The 24,537-nt window shown below is 35.1% G+C and overlaps 1 protein-coding gene across 4 annotated transcripts in view; it reads right to left on the bottom strand.

Moving 5' to 3' along the window:
• Positions 1-680: 680 nt before the first annotated feature.
• aatf (apoptosis antagonizing transcription factor) overlaps positions 681-24,537 on the bottom strand; it is a 32,710-nt gene continuing 8,853 nt past the window's right edge. For 2 of the 4 annotated variants that reach the window (XM_056458615.1, XM_056458614.1), the window contains exons 5-12: positions 20,894-21,008; positions 17,836-18,070; positions 17,588-17,752; positions 14,794-14,877; positions 13,961-14,028; positions 13,801-13,881; positions 11,420-11,491; positions 681-2,368 (exon numbers count right to left, since the gene is read on the bottom strand). In XM_056458615.1, coding sequence (XP_056314590.1) covers positions 2,317-2,368; positions 11,420-11,491; positions 13,801-13,881; positions 13,961-14,028; positions 14,794-14,877; positions 17,588-17,752; positions 17,836-18,070; positions 20,894-21,008 — 872 coding nt within the window. In that variant the 3' untranslated portion in view covers positions 681-2,316. Of the gene's footprint in view, positions 2,369-11,419; positions 11,492-13,800; positions 13,882-13,960; positions 14,029-14,793; positions 14,878-17,587; positions 17,753-17,835; positions 18,074-20,893; positions 21,009-24,537 lie in introns of all 4 variants that reach the window. The other 2 variants (XM_056458613.1, XM_056458611.1) reach the window with 1 other exon arrangement.

A 24,537-nucleotide genomic window follows, 5' to 3' on the forward strand; every position in this document is an offset into this window, starting at 1 on the left:
AAAAAGTCTTAAATTTGACATCATGATATCTGCAGAAACCCTGTTTATCTCATATTCCAAAGAGGCGATCGAGTGAGAGTAATTCAAATGCTCCAACTACTTTAAAACGCAGACACCTGGGAGAACATGAAAGCTCTGGCTCGCTCACTGCTCTCTCTCTCACTCACTTTGGACTTTTGAACTGCTCGCATGTTTGTAAGGTAACTTTTCCTCTCCTCTATCACTATTAAATCAATACTCGTGGATCCTGACCAGTGGCGGTTCTAGTTTAAATGGCACCCTGGGCGTACCACACCATACGCACGCACTTCCAGCCGCAACCCCAGTACTGGCCAATATACCGCCCAATATTATTATTAATATACAATTATTATTCTAAATAAATAACAGAAATCAATCCTAAATGTAACTAGAAATCACCGTAAAGAAAGACACAACTGGAGTGATGTACAAAGATCACTTAACAAATCTTTTGCATGAATATTAATGACAATTCTTTAGAATACAAAAAAAAAAAGCAGGTTTTATGGAATTATCTGTCGTCTTTGGCCGAGAAAGTCTTATCTCTCTGACTCATTATCCCTCCTTTCTGCTTCATAGCCATGCTTAGTCAAACTGAGATCATCATCATATAAACTTTAGTTTTGTTGACTTGCAAAACACGCTGCGTGCCTACACCTCTGCATAAAAGTTACACCTCGGTTTCACAGCACATAGACTGTACCATGACTAAACAACCGGGATTCACACCGGCAGCAGAGCGGCGCGGGAATCGTTTTCGATTCGGTTATTTCAGCCTGATCTCACGAGAAAATGTAAGTATTTTACGTTTTGACAGTTTAGTGGCTAATTCGTACGAATTCGTATGAGTTCAGTCGTACGAAATGGTACGATTTTAAAAAGGAGGCGTGGCACCTAACCCCGCCCCTAAACCCAACCGTCATTGGAGGATGAGCAAATCGTACTAAATTGTACGAATTAGCCACTAAAAAAAGTTACGAATTGCCGTGAGATTGTGTTGGTTATTTTATTCTTTTTTTTTCTATGCTGTTGGAAACGCTGCTGGTGCGTGAAGATGTTCTGTATGCTGTTGTTCGCATGTTAAAATAAATCAGTATTTTAAGATGCAGTATTTAATGTGTCGGACACAAAATAGACACGTCAATTCATTTCCTTTTTTTATTATTATTAATAAATAATATTGTAATATTAATCTGACCAATTAACGGTTAATATTCGGTTGCCGGTCGGCAAAATTAACCGAAATGAGCATCCCATTTCTTTCACACGTTGTTCACACAAACGTCTTGAGCCATGTATGTCTGTTTATGCATTGATTATTTCTTGCATGTGTGATAAATGTACACGCTGTCACCCACCTGGGTAAAAACAGAAGCGCTCAGACTTAAAGTTGACACATTCCAGAGCAGTGGGCTTGTAGCATTGGCAGCAGCACTGAGCACAGATTTGACAGGGTTGTGGAAACACACCGTAAAAGATCTCCCAGGGAGGTGAATTAAAGCAGATTGTTTTGTTTTTTTTATTGTTTGCCATCCTTTCACAATTTAATTTAGTAAATAGGTCGAGGAGACTGCAAATACGTACATAAAAATCTAAATATTTGCTATTAATAAAGGGCTACCATGTGAAAACCATGTTCATTTCAACAAATCAGAACGCTTGTTGCTTGAGATAAAATCCTGAAGGGTTTGAAGCCTTTATTCTACCAAAAGATAATCAGTGCTCATCTTCGTACTAAGAGAAATCAAATGGCAGACAGAATGATCCAGGAACACGCTTTCATTGATTTATCAATTCTCCAATAATTCTCTCATTCAGCCCCCTCTGAGTGGCTTTCTCAGTCTATATACTCCTTCTACCCACCAACGACCAAATTGAATCATGCCAACTCAATAGCCAATTAGAATTATGACAGACACAATAATGAAAACTTAAGCAGATAATTGAAGGTGAAGGTTCCTCTGATACCACTGATCAGATAACATTACAGAACGCTTCCAGACAGGGGAATTCATTAAGAGGTAGATATCACTTTCACTAGATTTGATCATGTACTAAGAGTACAATTAAGACATTGACAATTTTATTTTTAATTATTTTAAAGAGGCACTAAAATGTGTCATTTTACAAATCAAAACAACTGTTTCATTTACAGCAAGTCATTTAAAGGAGGAACTAGGTTTGGGCTCCTGAAGGATTCCACCTGCAGGAGCAGCAGAAAAGTGTGTGCGCGTGTGTGGACATCTGTAGTACACACACACCCGGGGTATAAGCATGTTAAGACAGATGTTTCCGTCAGTGTGTTGTCACTGGACCATTTGCAAACAAGGAACGAAACAGCTCAGACCTGGAAACAAACAGAACACAATAGGTCAATTACATGACTATTTCTCAACCCAAAAGTAAAATTTACGAAAAACAATGACCTTCTCATTGTATACATTGTCACTAAGCAAATATTGTTGTAAAAAACTGAGGGAGGTTGGCGCAATAGCCTAGTGGTTAGCAAGCCGACATATGGTGCAGTAGCATGTCGGGACGTCCAACACAATCTCACGGCAATTCGTAACTTTTTGATTTAGTGGCTAATTCGTACAATCTAATTCGTACAATTTAGTACGATTTGCTTATCCGCCAATGACGGTTGGGTTTAGGGGTGGGGTTAGGTGCCACGTCTCCTTTTTAAAATCGTACAATTTCGTACGACTGAACTCGTACGAATTCGTACGAATTAGCCACTAAACTGTAAAAACGTAAAATACTTACGTTTTCTCGTGAGATCAGGCTGGGACGTCCTGAGTTCGAATCCCAGCTCGAGGACATTTCCCAACCCTCCTACTCCACTCTCTCTCTCTCTCTCTCTCCAAATTACCTACTAGGTACTTCTAATTGCAGAATACTAGTGTCTTATGAACTAATGTAATACTAGTGTGTAACTAATAACTACAATCTATTTCTCATGGTATGGTGTGAGTATCTAAAAGCATTAGTATCTAATGATTAAATACTAGTATCAAAATAGGCACTACCAACTTAAAATTATTGTAACCAAATAAATAATTACTGCTATATGAATATTTGATAACAGAACTCCACACATGCCAAAGTTAAAAATGTCAAGTTTGTTACTAGTGACAAAAGCTTTCTGATTATTAAAATAAGTACTAGGATGAGAGTAAGTACTGGTAAACAAGTGACAGAACCTAATAAATACTTCTTATGATCTAATAAGCAGCGGTATCTAAAGAATACACAACATTTACTAGTAACTAATGAATTAATAGTAGTACTTCATGAAAAAATACAGCAAATAATGGGTCAAAATGCGAAGGTAAAAAATCTTTAACATTGTTAACAGCAAGTTTTCTTTTTTTTTAAATATTTCCAAATTATGTTTAACAGAGCAATGAAATTTTCACAGTATGTCTGAGAATATTTTTTCTTCTGGAGAAAGTCTTATTTGTTATATTTCGGCTATAACAAAAGCAGTTTTGAATTTTTTAAAAGCCATTTTAAGGTCAAAATTATTAGCCCCTTTAAGCTTTTTTTTTTTTTTTTTGATAGTCTACAGAACAAACTATCGTTATACAATTACTTGCCTAATTACCCTAACCTGCCTAGTTAACCTAATTAACTTAGTTAAGCCTTTTTAAATAGTCACTTTAAGCTGTATAGAAGTGTCTTAAAAACATCTAGTCAAATATTATGTACTGTGATCATGGCAAAGATAAAATAAATCAGTTATTAGAAATGAGTTATTAAAACTATTGTGTTTAGAAATGTGTTAAAAAAATTTAACAGAAATTGGGGAAAAAAAAATAAACAGGGGCTAATAATTCTGACTTCAACTGTACATACACACACAGTGCATCTGGAAAGTATTCATAGTGCTTCACTTTTTCCCCTTTTTTATGTTACAGACTTTACTCAAAAATGTATTCAATTCATTTATTTCCAAAACATTCTACACACAATACACCATAATGACAATGTGAAAAAAGATTTGTTGAAAGTATCCACAGCCTATATATATATATATATATATATATATATAGCAGTTTTTTGTATATTTGTGGCAACATTAGAATACATAATATTCAAATATACAATACAGTAATTGGACAAGCAAGAATGCACTTTGCATGTGATAAATTTGTACACAAGTATACTCTCTAAATACAAATGTTCATTTTTTTCTATGTACTACTGACTGCTTAACAAATATCAGACTGTTTCAGATTGTTTTCACCTTCATTTTCATAGTTGACTGTCATGGTGAAAAAACAACTGATCATTTTAAGCAGTGTGGCTCACACAATGACAAATGCACTTTATGTTTTGGTGGTCTTGGCCAAATTACTGACGCAATAACTAGGTTTTAAAGCATGAATGAAATGTTGTGGGGGAATAACTACATTTCGCAGACATGCAATAAAGTTCTGAAGTTTTAGCCAACAGTTTTGAGATTTGCACTCAAAGTTTAGAGAATGCCAAGTCTGTTTTGAAAAATGTGCCAAAGAAAAACTAATATTAATAGATACTTCCACTAATTTCCCCTATTCACATGTACAGTTGAGGTCAGAATTATTAGTTAATAACATTTCTAAACATGATAGTTTTAATAAGTCATTTCTAATAACTGATTTCTTTTATCTTGGCCATGATGACAGTAAATAATATTTGACTAGATATTTTTCAAGACACTTCTAAACAGCTTAAAGTGACATTTAAAGGCTTAACTAGGCTAATTAGGTTAACTAGGCAGGTAAGGGAATTAGGCAAGTTATTGTATAACAGTGGTTTGTTCTGTAGACTATCGAAAAAAAAATACTGCTTAAGGGCTAATAATATTGACCTTCAAAAACTAAAAACTGCTTTTATTCTAGCTGAAATAAAAAAATAAGACTTTATCCTAAAGAAACAATATTATCAGACATACTGTGAAAATTTCCCTTGCTCTGTTAAACATCATTTTGGGAAATATTTGAAAAAGAAACAAAAATTCTAATAATTTAGCCTTTACATGTATATTAAGTGAATGGTTTTTGTTGGTGTTCTGTGGCACTGAGTCTGCAGTGAGCAGAAAACAGCTGGGTATAAAACTAGAGAAGTAAATGTCCATCAAAGTGGCATGGAGAGCCCGAGAAGCTGCTCATCCGTGACTAAAGGCCACCAATCCTAATAGATAAAGTGTGGCCCTGTTTAATGCAGAGAGGACAAAAGCACACAAGCGTGGCCCCGAGATTAAGGTGCTGATGTCCCAGAGGGGCCGGTCTGAGAGCAGACCAACAGACCCAGACTTAATCCCAAATCCCTGTTAGAAATGCATCAGCAGCGTTCAGGATTACAGCGCCGTGCATACATTCAGATCCCAACCGAACCCGGAAAACCCAGAGTACCAGGCTCTTCCCATCAGAGACAAATTCATTGTGATGATCTCTTAAGCTGTGTGTGTGTGCGTGTGTGTTGTTCCTGCATCGACGGCATTAACATTCATGGCTGCAGTGGTGCGTGTCGGTGTTATAGAGCTGGTGTTGTGATACGGCGGAGGGAAAGTGTTTGTGTTTATGTGTATCTGGAAAAGGTCGCTGAGAATTCCTCCTCTGCAAAGGTCAGCGGTCACTCTCTGATGCCATCGGCATACATCATTATTACTGTAGTTCAACAATTGTTATGTAAATAAGACCAAGCCGGTGTGTGTGTGTGTGGCTGGTAAAAAGGTCAGACATCAGTTTGTGTCATCTGTGCTCTGATAAAAGTGTTATCAGTGTTTTGTGATGACAAAAAAATTTATATATAAATTTAAATCTGACTACCATCACTGACTATTGCTGGGACCCTTTACTGTGCATCATCAATGGACTGATTTCCTAATTCTAGTCAATTAACTGAATATTAACTGAATGTTGCACATGTATTACTGTCATATAGTTTGGGCTTGTGTCATATTTTTATGCTTATCAGGGCTGTATTTATTGAATCTAAAAACAAACAATTATTTTGAACAATAGCACACTCATTGGCCACTTTATTAGGTTCACCTATCTAACTGCTCCTTAACTCAAATTTCTAAGCAACTCAATGCATTTAGGCATGTAGACATGGTCAAGACGAACTTCTGCAGTTCAAACCGAGGATCAGAATGAGAAAGAAAGGTGATTTAAGTCCCTTTGAATGTGGCATGGTTGTTGGTGCCAGACAGGCTCATCTGAGTATTTCAGAAACTGCTGATCTACTGGGTTTTTCACGCACAACTCTAGGGTTTACAGAGAATGGTCTGAAAAAAGAAAATATCCAGTGAGAGGCAGTTCTGTGGGCACCAATGCCTTGTTGATGCCAGAGGTCATCATACACCTCAAGGTTGAACGTGATGTGCATTCAGAGATGCTCTTCTACATTCTCGCATTCCTAAGTTGTAACGAGTGCTAATTTGAGTTACTGTTGAGTATATATTATATACTGTTGAGTATATAGTATATACTGTACAGCATATACTGTTGAGTATATATAACCCCAGACTGGTGTTTGAACTGATATATACTCAACAGTAACTCAAATTAGCACTCGTTACAACTTAGGAATGCAAGAATGTAGAAGAGCATCCCTGAAAGCACATCACGTTCAACCTTGAGGCGGATGGGCTACAGCAGCAGAAGACCACACTGGGTGCCACTCCTGTCAGCTAAGAACAAGAAAGTGAGGCTACAATTTGCACAGGCTCACCAAAATTGAACAATAAAAGATTGGAAAAACGTAGCCTGATCTGATGAGTCTCGGTTTCTGCTGCAACATTTATTTGGTAGGGTCAAAATTTGCCGCCAACAACAGCCTTGAATCAACGGTTCAGGCTGGTGGTGGTGATGTAATGGTGTGGGGGATATTTTATTGGCACACTTTGGGCCCATTAGTACCAATTGAGCATCATGTCAACACCACAGCCTACCCAAGTATGTTGCTGATTATGTCCATAGACCACAGTGCACGAATTGTCTGAATGGCTACTTCAAGCAGGATAACGCTCCATGTCATAAAGCGAATCATCTCAGACTGGTTTCTTGAACATGACAATGAGTTCACTGTACTCAAATGGCCTCCACAGTCACCAGATCTCAATTAAATAGTGCACCTTTGAGATGTGGTGGAATAGGAGATTCGCATAATTAATGTGCAGCCAACAAATCTGCAGCAACTGCGTGATGCCATCATGTCAATATGGACCAAAATCTCTGAGGAATATTTCCAGTACCTTGTTAAATCTATGCCATAAAAGATTAAGGCAGTTCTAAAAGCAAAAGGGGGTCAAACCCACTACTAGTAAGATGTACCTAATAAAGTGGCCAGTAAGTGTATATTTTGCTGCTAGAAAATCTATTCTTTCAACAACGTTTTCATGATTCTTTGATAAATAGAAAAATTGCGTTAAAAGTATTTATTCATCAGATGAATGCATCCTTGATCAATAAAACTATCAAAATATTAAAAGATATTTTACTCAACCCAATTGTTTGAAAAGTATTGATTATAAATGTTTATATCAATATTTATTCAAAATTTTATTTTAGCGCAATTTCAATTAATGTAGTTTCAGTTTAGTTAGTAGTATTTTATTTGCTATAAATAGTGGTGTTTTATTTGTGAAAAATGCTGAAACATGCTTCTTAAGTAATGAACTAGAAAATTGTTTCTAATCAAATAAAACAATTTAAGCATTTCTTTTTTTTTTTGTAAAATAAAAAAAAGCTCAATTAAAACAAAAATTATGAACATCTTTTCCAATGTAATCAGTTTTTTTTGCCAAAAAACATCTCTTTTAAAATACATTGTTACAAGTCTTCTTACCTCAATTCATTTATAATGTCCGAGGCTCTAAAAAATGTCCGAGGCTCAGACACACTCTCGCAGTACAAAACTAGATTAAAGACCTATCTTTTTAGTAAAGCATACACACGTTTATATACACTATGAACAGCAGCTACGCTAATTATTTTCTTTATTCTCTATTTCCACCTGGGGATACTCCTCCCGAGGCCCTCAGGCTATGCAGCGCCACTGATTCGACCCAAGACCTGCGACGAGACGATTCCAAGGTATCCGGAATCCTGGACCAGGCCGTATCCTGAGCAGCTGCTGTGGTGGTCATAGAGGAGTGGAGAGCATGAGACCGATTTCTGTGACGCTCCAGGGACATATGAGTCTTTGCAACGGTCCAGCTTCCAGCCTCCGGTGCCTTGACTGCAGCTCTGCACAAGACGTTTGGCCATAGGAGAAATGGTTGTGCCGAACTGAGCCTGGTTTCTCTCGAGGTTTTTTAATTCTTCACTTTCGCTAATTGGTGAAGTTTTTTCCTCGCCGCTGTTGCCACTAGCTTGCATGGTTCAGGATCTGTAGAGCTGCGCATCCATGGATTTGCTCTTCAGTGTTTGGACTCTCAGTAGTGATTATTAAACCACACTGAACTGAGCTAAACTGAACTTAAACCCTGAAAACTACATTGTAAAAGCGCTATACAAATAAAGGTGAATTGAATTTATTCATTATAAAGGGTCACCACAGCGGAATGAACCGCCAACTTATCCAGCATGTGCTTTACACAGCGGATACCCTTCCAGCTGCAACCCAGTACTGGAAAACACATATACTCTCATTCACACACTCATACACTACGGCCATTTTAGTTCGTCCAATTCACCTATACTGCATGTTTTTGGATTGTGGGGGAAACCGGAGCACCCGGAGGAAACCCACACCAACACGGGGAGAACATGCTGTGAGGAAACACTACTAACCAGTGACCCACCATGCCACTATATTTCATAATTATTTTTCATTCAAATTTATTTTTACCGTATAATATCATCACTTTTGGCAAAAACTGCATGGTTGTATGTGTACGTATGCATGCATATGTATATATTTGTACAGCAAAAACAGCAACGCAGATGTTCTGTTGTCTCCCGGTTTGCTTAAAAGTGTGTGTTTGTATTCTTTTCATCCTCTTGAGTGTTTGATGTTTTGGTTGTGTGCGTGCTCAAGTAGAACAGCACTGTGAGCATGATCAGCAGGCCAAGTCTATCTGTCAGCTCAGCTCTTCATCAATCCATCCTCTCCTATCTAATCCTGCCTCCACATCCTCCATCTCCCTCCTCTAGACCTCTCCAAACCCAGCACTGCATATGCTGGAGCGCTGAAACACCTGCACCAATGATAGTCACGACTACAGAGAAAAGATCACAACTTCAAGGCAAGGTTTTGCAGGATTGTGATTTGTTTGTTGTTTGTTTTGTGGTGTATGGTTTCTATATATATTTTAAAGATAGTATTGTGTGTAGAATTTTGAGGAAATAATTTAATCAATTTTGGAATAAGGCTGTAACAAAAAAATGTGGAAAAAGTGAAGTGCTATGAAAAAAAGTGAAGCACTATATATATATATATATATATATATATATATATATATATATATATATATATATATATATATATATATATATATATATATATATATATATATATATATATATATATATATATATATATATATATATATATATATATATATATATATATACACACACACACACACACACACCATACATAACAACATAACATACATACATATTACATACATACATACATACATATTACATACATACATACATACATACATACATACAGCTACACGCACACACAGTTGTAAAAAGTTGTGCTGAATAAAAAGTGTATGTATTACAATAATGTTTGGCTTTTGACATTATTTAAAACATCAGGCCAGTAGAAAAAATCCTTAGCGTTGAACCCTGTTCTATGTTTGTAGAGCCGCGCATCGTTGGATTTGCTCTTCAGTGTTTGGACTCTCAATAGTGATTATTAAACCACACTGAACTGAGCTAAACTGAACTGAACTTAAACACTACAAACTTAACTACACTGTTCCTATTTACTGTGACCTTTTATGTGAAGCTGCTTTGACACAATCTACATTGTATAAGCGCTATACAAATAAAGGTGAATTGAATTGAATTGAATTGTTGCATAAAGAGCTACAGACTTGACTTTCATTACTGAATAAGTATCATTTTAAAAATATACTTTTTTTGACCCAAAAGTTTTGAATGGTATTGCACTATAATAAAAGCATTAGGTTTTGATGTGCCAATAAGAATAGCTACAAAACACCAGACATGTGCTGCCTTTGTGGAACCAAGGCATAAAAACAACAAGAGGGATTAAAAGTGAAATCTTTGAAATGTGTGAGTGTTTGTGAATGTGCGTATCTACTGAGAGTGTTTGATTAGTCTGTTCTCTATTTGAGGAGGATTACTGCTGCCTGACAGGACAGAGAAGCACACAACTCAACCCTTAATTACACACACGCACACCTTCCTGTTGGCGTCCCCACAGCACAGTAACACAGTCAGTAAGTATAAAAAAATGCATTGATAGTTCACTCAAAAATGAAAGTTTTGTCTTTTTATTTATTTACCATCCTGCTCCAAACCAAGGTTATTATAGCTTGGCATTTTTAACCCTTTCACGTGTGAGTTTTAACTACTCCAGCTGACCCTCCTGATCAGTGACCCACCAATCGCAATGATCTATGTATATATCAAATTTGGTTTCTTTTCGTCCTTTTCTGTAAATATTGACAAATGTTTTAATTATATTGTGAAATTTCTGATACTTCGATTCTCAAATATGTGATAGAACATACATTATGTCTTATAAACAGCTTAACAATGATCATATTATTTGTTATATGACGGGTAATGGGCGCCATCATTGTTGCTAAAAGGGATACAGCTGCGATCAAATGTTAACCAGAACTATATTATTTATTAAATTATGCATTCATTGTATTTTATTAGCTAGATGGGATACAACCGAGGATTCTCACGTCAATATAGCATAGTCCAATAAAATGGTATTTTATTAGATTATGCTATATTGACGCGAGTATCCTCAGCTGTATGCCACCTAGACTTCACCCTCTCCTGCAGCGTGGTGAAATCTATATGGCATACATCTGAGGATACTCACAATAATAGTCAATTTTTGTGAAACTGTACAACAAATGATATTTTTACATTACTGTGAGGGATGGGTTTAGGGTTGAGGTAGGGGTAGATGCTAATCAAATATAATTAATGCGTAATTTAATAAATAATATTAATAATTTGTTAACTTATGCAGCTGTATCCCTTCTAGCAACAATTGCAAGTGAGATCCGAGCTGTTGGTTTTACGTCATGCTTATTCATCATTTTCTGCTGAAATACATTAAGGTAAGGTAATTCTTGTAATAATTAGACCTTTAAACAATTGTATATAACATATGAATAGGATGGTGTGTATGACCAGATGCTTTTCAGCAGATTAATGAAAGGTAAGGCTTCACTTACCGTGCATCATCGCTCATGCTGCTGTTGTCCATAGGAGCCATAAAATTCATCAGCTTACTGTGAACGTGAAACCTGACAAGTTTGAAAAAAAAAGGACAAATATAAGCTCAAATAGTCTTGAGTAAAGTGTATTGTGCCATCAGAACACACACACACACACATATAGCATAACTCTGAACTCATTTACATGACAAACAGACTATTAAAGGAGATGTTTGATAAGAGATGATATCTGCTGCTTCTTACTCAATAGAAACAACCCCGTCTCATTCCTGTAATATCCTCTATCTGTATGTAACTGAATTAAGATGACGCTGATAAACACCTTCAGATGATTTGCTCACAAAAAGTAGCAGCTTTGTAAGATAATCTAATAAAATCAGAGTTCATTTAGCCTTATTGTAAAAAATACCTAGCAAGAGCAATTCAACAGAACAAGCAAAACGGTAAGAGCAATCTGCCAAATTTGCACTAGAGCTTTAAAAACAACACAATTTGTTTTATTTGCAGTAAATTCATGACAGCAACACTACTGTTATTTTGTGTTAGTATCATGTATACAGTATTTTATTATAGCTTTTGTTAATATTTTGAATTTGGTTGTATTTTAATGTCATTTTGTTAAGTTGTAGGCATTCTGAGCATGTCGTTTTATTTGTTTTTGGGCTTTAAAATACATCCACGTATGTTTAGATTTCAGTTTTATTCATGTTAATACTTCCAACTTATGTTAAACAAAAACAAGTAATTGCCTGGTGAAAAATAAATACTTTTTATTTATTTTGTTTAGGTTAAAGGTCCTGTGAAGTGCTTTGAAATGTGCATTTTTATTCAATTTTCATTCATTTTATGCATTTTTATTCAAGTTTGATGTGATCTTAAACTATAATGGTACATTTACACCAGATACAGATGAAGCATTAGGAGTAAGTGATTTACATGTTAAGTCAATGCAAAGACGCGATTAGATATCCTGCGATGGAGGTGGTGCAAATGAATCGATTTAATTGAATGACATGACGCAAATTGAGCATCGAATCGCTCGAGTTGAAAAATCGGAACTTTTCCATACATTTGCACCACATTAATCAATCAGGAGCTTGCTTCATTAGTGGCATGATTATGTCATAGCGTCACTAGTTGGTGTCCTGATGGGAAATCCTCTCACCGACATGGAAAAACAGGTCAAGATCATGGAGTAGCTTCTCTTTCTTAAAAAAAAAACAAAAAAAACAACTACCACTCAATAGCATTTAGTTTTAATCACAGCTCTGCCAGTAAGAATGGTTGAGCAAATGAGAAGCATCTTGAAGGGGTTCGCACATGTCAGATAGTAGAGAACATTTGATTGGCCAAGATTTGATGAGAAAACGAAGTATGATGTGATATGGAAAGTAACTGCAAATGGCAGAAATAACTGCAAACTTTATATTTATATCTTCTAAGCATGAATTGTGTCACTGATTTGGAGCACACTAGTTTATAGATATCCCGTAAATCAACACCTAAAAAAAACTTTCAAGTGAAAACAAAAATACATAGTTCATTAAAAATAACAGGTCATTTCAGGCCATTTGAACCACAAAATTAAAATGAATAATTTGCTTAATCATTGTTTTTCTTAACAAGAACTAAACTGTCTGGACAAATAAAAAAAAGGTTTACATATAAATCAATAGAAATGACAGAACACCAGCTTCTATTATATTGTATAAATAATTCAAGTTTATTACAACATTACTGCATATACTTGAAAATGGCAAATCAGTGTTTCTATGGTTTTCCTATTCTATAATAGCTCAGAATGGGATATGCAATATTTGTGCTATTGCATGAAAACAATTGTAGTTCATAAAGTAAAAAAATAAATAAATTATATATATATATATATATATATATATATATATATATATATATATATATATATATATATATATATATATATATATATATATATATATATATATATACATGTATTATTTTTATATACTACAGTAGTATGTATCAGTATGTCAGGTTCAGTGTTATTTAGTTAGCTCTATAGTATTTTAATGCTATATTTATTATTTAATTTAGTTAATGTTCATTTCATTTCAAAGCTGAGCACCGTATGTATGTGTGTATATATATATATATATATATATATATATATATATATATATATATATATATATATATATATATATATATATATATATATATATATATATATATATATATATATATATATATATATATATATATATATATATATATATGCTGGCATTTCTCCTGCGGTGTTGCTATCAGTGTGTGAAGAGTGGGAGAAGAGGGTTGCATTGATAATCAAACACAATGGTCAGCACATTGAACACATTTTAAGTTGTTAAATGAAGGTTTACCTGATCTTTCTGCCTTTGCTGGCTTTGGTGTCCACCTTCTTCTTGATTTTACTACGCAGTTTCTGGATAGCAAGCCACTGCCTGTGAGATTGAACGTGGACTTATTTTAGTCAAATTTGTACAATGTATGAAACATATACATGCACACGCACACACTCACTTTCCCATGGCCACTTGATCATTGGGGTCTGTTGCACTTGTTTTGCGCTCAATAAGCTCTCTGAGAAGCTGTGCAAAAGAAAAAGAGCTTTAGAAAACCCTGACATTGCATCTGTAAGTCTACCATTTTACGGAAATTATTATTTATTTTTATTCAAGTGAAAGAAATCCATAGGTCATTAATTCATATTTACTCTTTAATCTTTTTTGTTTAGATTGCATTTGAAAAGGCAAATTTCACCTGAGATATATTACTCTAGAAAGATGGCATTGTCATTTTATTTTTACATAAAGACAGGCCGTTTTATTAGTAAAATTTGTTGTATTTAGCAATTGTTGAAGCATTATGCTTTAATGGGGACACTTATAAAATGGAAAGCTCGTTCATAAGAGATATAAAATATACTTCCCGAGTTACAGCCAAACAAACTTTGGAAAGATAATGCTTTGGTATTAATAATGATAATGGTATTTTCTATGCAATTACTTTCAGAATATTTCAGAATGAAATGAGATTATTTGTTGTTTAGACAATCCTGAACTATCATATCTCAGAATCATTCCTATCAGCTATATGCAATCTAACCTACAATTGTTTTTTTTACAATTTATTCACAGAGCCATGTTGAGATCTCAATATCTCTGAAAATAAATGAGACCATTTCTAAACGATTTAGATACCAAAGCAAACGGTATTCAAGAAATAGAATCGAAAAGGTTATGGGTATATCTTGAAAACGTCTTGATGTTTTAAACATGCAAACTTTGTGGTAAAAAAATAGCTACTACAACACTGCAGTTATTAATGACAAATTAACTGGATGGTTTTCTTACCTGATGATAAAAATCATCATCATCAAAAATGTCCTCGTCCAGATCTTTGAGGTGCATGTTGGCTTTTACTGCTAGTTCAGCCGCCTGAAATAACACAGGGTGAAGTTTAGTATCTTTTTTTTTTAAATAATTGTGTTTAGCGGTGGGAATCTTTATGATCCGATCTGATTCTGGCAGTCACGGTTCAATTCCAAAACAGTTCTTGACCTACATTTTTTTCCTATTTCTTCGACTGTGCAAATACATCTTTCTAACTTAACATTTTAACCAGAAGTGGAGTTTGGTTTAAGACTGAAATTTATGTATCCATGTAATCCATGTAAATCCATGTACTGCCATCTTAAAATAGTTAAACAGTTTGATAATATTTTAACCAAGTCATATTCTTCACAAACAAGCTCTGGATGTAATATTGAAAGAGTTCTCATTCCAAGAACTGTTCTTTTTTCAGGTTTTTTTTTACTTTTAATAAAGTTGAAGCAAAAGTTTATGTAAAAAATAATTAGGAAATGATAGTAGAATTTTTAGAACTAGCTTTAAAACATAGTAGAACACAAGGTTTCATTTTAGGGATGCACCGATCCCGATATTTGGATCAGATATCGGTTTGATACCGCATATTTTTGCTGGATCGGGTATCGGCCAGCTGGTAACGATCCAAATCTGATCTTGCGCATGCGCTATTTTCTGTGTCATTTATAAGTCAACAAAAGCCTTGAAGGTAGCCTATTACAAGGGCCTAGACGCCCTCTGTGATGCTTCAGAGACAGACGAGTCTTCGCTGAGGCCAGCTTCCAGCCTCCGCCACTGAGACTGCAGCTCTGCACAAGACGTTTGGCCAGCGGAGAAATTAAAATGGTCGTGCCCAACTGAGCCTGGTTTCTCTCAAGGTTTTTTTTCTTCACTTTCGCCATTTAGTGAAGTTTTTTTTCCCTCTCCGCTGTCGCCACTAGCTTGCATGGTTCGGGATCTATAGAGCTGCGCATCATTGGATTTGCTCTTCAATATTTGGACTCTCAGTAGTGATTATTAAACCACACTGAACTGAGCTAAACTGAACTGAACTTAAACACTACAAACTGAACTACACTGTTCCTATTTACTATGACCCTTTATGTGAAGCTGCTTTGACACAATCTACATTGTATAAGCGCTATACAAATAAAGGTGAATTGAATAGAAAGTTGTCATATATGCCTACTATATCCTAAATTTTCTGAAGCCATTGTACAGTTCAATGTGAAGCACAGACAAATATTCAAGTGCTTAAATTCATGTTAATTTCAGCGATTCCTAACACCGCGCCTGTTAATCATTCTCCATTCATTCACAACACGAAAAATGTTCTTCAAGACTATTGGTTCCTGTTAATGTAAGTAATCAGTGGAGAAATGCATTTAGTTTTGCATTAAATGGATTCATTTTGCCCTACAACAAGGACTTCACTGCCGTTTCTAAATCATGTTGCGCTGTGTCTGTTCGATCAGCAGATCACATTCGCAATATAGAGACGATTATTACATGTTTTTCACACGCAAAGTAGACCTCCCTGAAAATGTTAATTAAAAAAGGTTCAATAATACATTGGACATATCCTCAACGCACTGATTTCTTCCCTTTGTGTTGGTAAGTTTTGAAAGTTTTTGCAGATACCGGAGGGCTGCGCGCTGTGTCTCAGTGAAGCATCAAGAGTGTCATTCACGCACCGGCTGCACAGATGCACCGCTCCATTAAAATATTCTGTGATATCAAAAGTTTCTGTTCTCTCATCCTTCCGGCTGAGTTTATTCTTCCTAGGGGAATACTTTGAGTGCTGCGAATAGTTTGTAAAGCCTGACTCAATGTGGTCAAAAAAGTAGTTGATTAAATTAATAAAAGTAAAACTGACGGGCTCAATATGGATTGTCATAAACAGAAAATTATTTAGCCTAATATAGGCTACTCTGAAACTTAATATTTCACTGTCATTTTATTTATATTAAGATTTGATTTAACAGACCAGTTTGTGTTTTTATAAGGGTGAATAGCGGTAGCCTATTACAGATTTCAAAGAAAAATCTTAACATAAGCTGGACCATAGCAGATAAATGTCATAACGAATGCTAAAATAATTTAGCCTAGTTTACATCAAGCATCATGTTTTTAGTTAGATTGTGTCGTTGGTCGTATACAGTAGGTATAGGTCTGTTATTTTACTAAATAAGATGCATTATTTGAGTTTATCACAGAACTATAGAGACTATGCCTAAAAAAAATTTAAAAAATGGCTCAGTATCGGGATCAATTTTGTATCGGTCGATACTCAGGATTGAGATCGAATCCAAAAAATGGTATCGTGCATTCCTAATTTATTTTCAGCACTTTCTTTCACACTCCATGACAATGATGACGCGAGGTGTTGTTTGAGCTTTAAAATTCTTAAATTGCCCATATTTGTCCAAATTAAGTGAATTCATCAGCATAAGTAAATGTGCTAGTCAATATATATTATTTTCTGTTTCTAGCTCACGCCCATCGCAATCTGAATTAGAATACAGAATCGATTCTGAACTTTTGAGAATAGATTCAGAGTCGCTACAGAAAGAATCACTATGCATCAATGAATCGATTTTTTTTCCTTCCACCCATAATCATGTTATTAAATGTACATTGCTTTTAAATTATGAGATATATTAAAAACTTGCTGGCAACAAAAATGTCAAACCTTAATCTTTTTTCAACTTTAACATTAACAACTACAGAGTAGATTGATTTAATAGAGAATAATTCCTGTAAAAGCATAGCAGTGTCTGACCTCTCCTTCTGTGATGGTGTTGTCTATTTCAGGAGTGACGGGCTCTGGTTTTCCCAGGATTCTGTATTCAGACCTGCGCGTCTGTGTACGCCTCACCAGCCTCTCTTTGTCCATTAAAACCTGCTCCACCTGCGTCAGTATGTTTCTGTCAAATGCTCCAAAACCCTGTGTGGCAGAAAAACAAAGAGACTGTAAATTACTAATGAATTTCTACAAGTAGCTAACAAGCAGTGTTATTATCTTTTTACCTTATTGTTCTTCCCTGTTGTTAGCCGTGTCTTGTCGTACCATTTCTGCAGAGTGGCATCACGATATGGTTGAAATGCAGCAAAGCGTTTGGCCATAAAGTTTGGATAATCTGTCATTTCCAGTTTTCGTTTGGGAGGTCCGTTTCGAGCTGCTTTCTGTTCTACCTCTTGGTCATCACCTTCATTTTCATCCATATCATCTTCACTATTAATCTCTTCATCATCATCTTTAGCACTGCTGAGCGCGAAATAAAGAAAATAGGTCACCACTTCAATCACCACAAATTCACTGCAATCCATGCCATTAACCAACCTTTAACAAACCGACTTTAAGCTCAAACTACTATAATTAGCTGTTTATTTATAACTGTTAAAGTATTATTTGGGTTTAGGTATTGGGTTGGATTAGGGATGCTAAATGAGGTCATACTTTATAAGTGATAAACATCTTACATCTTAGTAATAGGCAGGTAAAAATCCAGTAATAAATTATGTGAATTGTTACTTAAAATAAAGTGTTAGGAAAAATGACATACTTGGGCTGCATCCGAAATTGCATACTTCCATACTATATAGTAGGCTAAAAACAGTATGTGAGCTGAGTAGTATGTCCAAATTCATTGAATTCAAAATCAGTATGCGAGAAGTACCCGCATGACCTACTACTTCAGGCGAGATTCTGAAGTGCGCATACAATGGACGATGCGCTATCCCATGATGCACAGCGAGAGAATTCATGAATGGGAGTGAAGTAAACCAACTGACGTGGGTAGGTCACGTGATGACAAAATGGCGGATGTAGTACATCCAAGTTCAATTCATACTACTCACATTCATACTGTATAGAACATACTTTTTTAATGGTCGATTAGTACATTTAAGTTCAAATGCAGTACCTACTGAGTAATAGGCGATTTCAGAAGCAGCCTTAGTTTATAGTCAAGCTGAAACATATTAGGCCCAATCATACACTCGGCGCAGGCAAATGTTATTTGCTAGTTTCAGCTCAACGCAAGTGTCATTTTGATGTTTTGCACTACGCTGTTTAAATAGCAAATGCATCTGTGCTCATACGTGCGCCCATAGGCGTTCTGGTCTGAAAAAGGAGCTGTGTTAAGCGCATTGCTGGTGCGTTGCTATTTTGAGGAACTAAAATAGACTACACAATAGACCAGCTGAGAGCAGGTCTAAAGTCCAGCACAGAGTGTGTTAGTTCTGTGCCTCCCTTACACATTGCTTAATACACACAGGATGTACAGCAATATGCAAATATCTTTACAAATGAAAAAGAAATAAAATATTACTAAAAATATTATATTGTATACAAATATAAAAAACCACTGTAAACCACTGCTTTCATGCCTTCATCTCAGGGGGTGGTTGTGGCAATTTGCTTATGTATAATATTAGTAGTAGTAGTAGTATTTATTATATGCATATTTATATTTGTTTTATTAAAAACAAGCTTAGATTTGTCCACCTGTCAGGTTTTGGACCATATGGGGCATAGCATGTGTTTTTGGATATAACTTCGTTATTATTGTTCATTTATTCGTTTGCTGGAAATTAGAACTGAATTTAGAAATATTTTTGAAACAAAGCTTTGCGCTTAACAAATGAAATTAATTATGTAGGCTAATGGATGTCTGTGCATACAACATGTTTCCTTATCCACGAAAGAGAGTGAAAGTGAAAGCAAATGCGCTATGGGGCGACACAACTGACTCTTAAAGGGAATGGGAGATGAGACTCTGTATGGTTTTTCTCAAAACACTCCTATAACTTAAGAGAATAAGCTCAACCCTGTTAGACCATGCGCTGTGGCGCAAAGCAGATTTTTCCATCATTAAAATAGCAAAAGTGGATTGAGACACGCCCTTAATGCTTTTGCGCCCTGGACTTTGCGTCTAGATCATTAAAATAGAGCTAATTGTGTTAAAAGGCATCACAAAAAACGTTTCATTAATATTTCACAATTTGCATTTGAAGAAGTGTCAAAAACGTAAAATAACAAATATATTAAATTCTTTTTTACGTGACAGCTCCATAACACTGCAAAACAATTAGAAGAACACCATGTGGAACAGTCTTTATTGTAATCTATTTTCTAATTTGCTGTGTACTTGCTGTGTCAAAGGTATGTGTCTTACAAAAAAAGGGGCTTTTATTTTGACAGGTATTGCAGGTTTAGTTTCAGAGTAATAATGACTGTGGTAGTAATGAACTGTGCATGTAGTGATGGATAGGGTTTATCATAGATTTTAAGGTTTACCAGTTTATTTAGCAGCTCTTTCTCGAAAGTGCTTAACATTTGTAGATATGTTTATTGTTTCCAGAAATGTTGCGTAATTTGCTGCGTGTGCATAATAATAATAATATGACAAAAGTTTACAAACAGGATTTTAAATTGATATATTTGTACTTTGTTCAGCTCTTGAGCTGATTTCTGAAGTCATTAATGAATGTATATTTTTATAGTGTTGAAAGCTTCAAGAAACATCAGTAGATAACCCGTTTTAAGGTTTACCGCAGTTTGGAAAAGTCAAGGTTTTAAAACTGCAAAAATTTCCGGTTATACCATTCCTAAGGTGTGTGTAAGGGTTTTTTAATGTATTTTTTATGTTTTGCAAAGAAATCTGTGTTTTTGAATCTAATGAAGAGAGCAGATGTAATTTATTTATTTTAACTATTTAGTCTGACACATTTACTACTCCAAAATATTATAAATGTCTCCCAAAATAAAACATATTGTGTTCAATGGGGAAAAAACTTGTTGCTTTTTACCAAGACATTTAAAAAGAATATTTTTTAGAGCAGTAATCACAATACTGTGATACCGTGAAACCGTGATATCTTTATCCAAGGTTATCATACGGTCAGAAACTTATACCAGCCCATATCTATAGTATTTACCCATTAATTGGATCGAGTCTGCCACACCATCATATTATTATGGTATGCTTTGTTACAATATATAGCCTATTTCAATGTATAAATTTATCTGGTAATATTTTGTCAACATTATCTTTATTAAAAAAGTTAAAGCAGGATTTGTTACCTGCTATCTCCCCATGTTTTGCCCTGAGAGATGGCTCTTGTTTCCTTATTTTGGTGGAGCAGCAGATCTTGAAGTTCCAGCAGAGACCTCTGTAGAGCCTTCAGAGCTTTATGACCTACAACACACAGATGAGCTTATCAAACAGCACATGTCAGCTATGACATCAATTCAGCACACTTCTGTAAAAGCAGGGTCATTACAAAACCCACCTCTTCTGATCTTAGTCTTTCCTGTACCCCGTTCGTTATAAACATCAAGATGCGTGAAGAAATAAATTTGACCACTCAAGGCACACAAGCCATCAAACAAGGTACCGATTCCAGGTGACAAAGTCTATACGTGATACAGCTGCATACTCGCGTCAATATAGCATAAGTTTTGTGTTTTTGAAGTCATTGCATTTGGGAACAGAGATTAGGTTTTCAGGGTGAATGCGTACCTTGGCTCTAAGTGTCAAACAACAAAAAATAATGTCAAGAATCTTGGTGTGATTCTGGAGTCATATGAGTTTCATAGCAAAACAGTTACTAAATCAGTATACCATCATCTCAAAAGTATTACAAGAATCAGATGCCTTGTTTCCAGTGAGGAATTAGAGAAACTTCTTCATGCTTTTATCAGCAGAAGGGTGGATTACTGTAATGGACTCCTCAGCTGCAGCTCTACCAGAAAGCTGTGGCCAGGATTCTGACCAGAACCAGAAAATCAGAGCACATCACACCTGTCCTCAGCTCCCACTTACATTGAGAACAGATTTTAAAATATTATTACTTGTTTATAAATCACTAAATGGCCTAGGACCTTAATACATGGCAGATATGCTCACTGAATACAAACCTAACAGATCTTTAGGATCATATGATCAACTGATCTCTGGCTAATTTGGTTCTTCAAACAAGTTCGTGAATCAGATTAAAATGTCTGGATAAACTGATCTGAGATTGTTGTGCGTGTTGTGAAGGACAGATCTATCGATCCTCGAATTGATGATCAGCAATGCAATGATTGGCTGACGGCACAGCAGCTTAATGACATCATCTGATTAATATTCAATTATCCATGTGAGCAAAATCACATAAAATTAGCAGTAAACGGTTTGTAAATATGATGCGCAATAACTTTACACATTTGTTGTGAGCTGCAGGCTTTACACTTTCATGTGTCAAGAGTGTTCATAATGTATTTCAATGCATATCCATGTATTTAGTTCTACATTTAGAGAAGATTTTCTTTATTATAGTAGCCTAGGCCTACTCAAGTTGTTTAATCGACGCAAGGAATAACTGCATAAATTAATTTTGCATCAAAAAAGCATTTTGATATCGGTAAAGGTGTCTGCAACTTTTTTGAAGCATGAAATCACTAGTATATTAGCGGTCAAAACACATGCATGACTGCATAAATTATTATCCTTTGTTTTATTTTCTTTTTTTTTTTTAAGTCGAATATTGTGAATGTACCCGTTTGTGTCTAAAAAGTTCATATTAATAAATTTTCTCTTTAAACCACCAGGTGGCAGTCTTTGTTCTTTATTTCAGAGTGCAGATTGCATAAGTTTTATTAACATATATATTTTAACTAGCTAGCAGAACTGTTGCTATGACAACAAGTCTCAGATGATTTTTGAAAAACTAAACGATCATGGATCATGTCAAATCGTCAATATCCAAATCCAGCTAACGGAGTAATCCACGTACGAAGAATAGACCCCAGTTCTCTAGCTAAAATCGGCAAAGCAAATCACCAAACAAGTCAGAGCTAAACAGAAAAATAATAATTAAAAATATATATAAATAATAACTCAAGGCAAAATATCAAAACAGAAAAGAAAAAATTAAAGTCAATGATAACAAAAAAACAAGACAAATAAATAAAAAAACAAAGCTTACATTAAAAAAATTCTATTAACAATAACTAAAAATAAAAAGTTAAATATATATTTTTATAGAAAATGTACCACCTCAAATAACCAAACCATCCAGCATTTGATAAAATTCCCTTTACATAATGAGCAGAAATAAATAAAAAAAGGTTGAGGGGGCTGTGCACAGATTGTCATCTTTACTGCTAATCAAAAGTGCATATGCACAGAAACCCCAGTCCCTTTCATTCCAAAGCAACACACTGTTCAGAATTCAGGAGGACGGCCCCACATCAATCATTTGCTGGCTAAAGGACCAGTGCAATAAATATGCAAATGAGAAGCAGGCAGCCTCTCTAAGCACCCAGTTCTGCTTGAGAAAGAAGGTGCACAAATGTATTAATTGCTCAGAGCCAGAAGACTCCTGAAATTCAAACTGTAAGTGATGTTGGGGTTGTGCTTCCTTGGGGGGTGTTGATTGACTGCACAGGAGACGTCAAGTTTGAATGATTATAAAGCTGGCAAATTTAACTGCATGGTCAAATGATTCCTCTGTGATGGTGGACTCAAAATTAGACACAGGATGGGAGATTTTAAGCTCGCTTATACCAAAATTGTATTTATTTGATTCAAAATATATATATTTTTTTAATTATTATTATTATTTAATAAAATAATTGTTTTTACTTATTTGTTGTAATTTGTAATCCTTTGTTGTAAATTGTAATTTATCAAGATATAATGTTTAATATCATTCGATATCGATAATTATTAAATATTTTTTTTACAATCCATTTAGGAATATTAGGATTTTTTTAACTACTTTATTTTAATTTACCAACATTACTAATGAAAATACTTTTAATAGTAAAAAAAATCTCGTCTCATGTCTTATAATAAAATAAACATGAGTGTTCAAAAAAATTAACTTAATAAATAAAATGTTACAAAGTGTGTGCAATGATAAAGTGTAAACGCTCAACAATCAAAGCAAACTTTAAGGTTGATGAACATCTCTATAAGGTGTGAATAATAATGATACAGTAAAGCACAAGCTCTATAAACAAAACAAATTATGATAATCAAATCTGGGCTTTGAAGTAAAGGAACTAACCATCATTATTCAAATACATACAGCAACATAGCAAATTGTGAAGTTAATTGACTATATCACCCCTATGCTAAAAAATCTTTCAGATGGGGAGCTAGTGGCTGGGATGCACCAGAAAAGAAACCTAAGAGCCACTCTGGCGACATCCTTACATCCGTTTTTATTTACAATCTCTTCACTGCTGCTTGTCATGGCACTCATTTTCGTGTGTGTTGTTATTCTAGTCTAAGGTGGTGAAACCCAACCGGAGTCCGTTCACAAAGTTCGGAGTCCGTTGCGTCTAAAAACACGTGAATATGTGGATTCGGTTTCGTTCACCATTTTCAATGCGCTTCGTGCTCACGCTCCTCTGGCGTCTCTCATAACCAGGCGACCATCAAACGTTTCCTCAGAGGATGACAAATGAACAAACCATTGCTGTGGTTCCGATACTAGTTTGTATTTAAGAAGTAATGAAAAAGCACTGCAGTGTTTGGGTGCTCTGTGTTTGTCTGAGTCTTCCGTTATTACTAAAATATGTATATTGCATACAAAGTGTGAAGCAGATTAGTTCGTTTTACTTACATAAATTGCAGTGCGCAAGCTGCATTCTGAAACGTTTTCAACTAGTAGCGCCTGGAAAATACACGACGCCCGTGCACCTCAATTGGAAAAAACCCTAAGCTTATTGGC

Source organism: Danio aesculapii, chromosome 5 (genome assembly GCF_903798145.1).
Source record: "Danio aesculapii chromosome 5, fDanAes4.1, whole genome shotgun sequence".
NCBI lineage: Eukaryota > Metazoa > Chordata > Actinopteri > Cypriniformes > Danionidae > Danio > Danio aesculapii.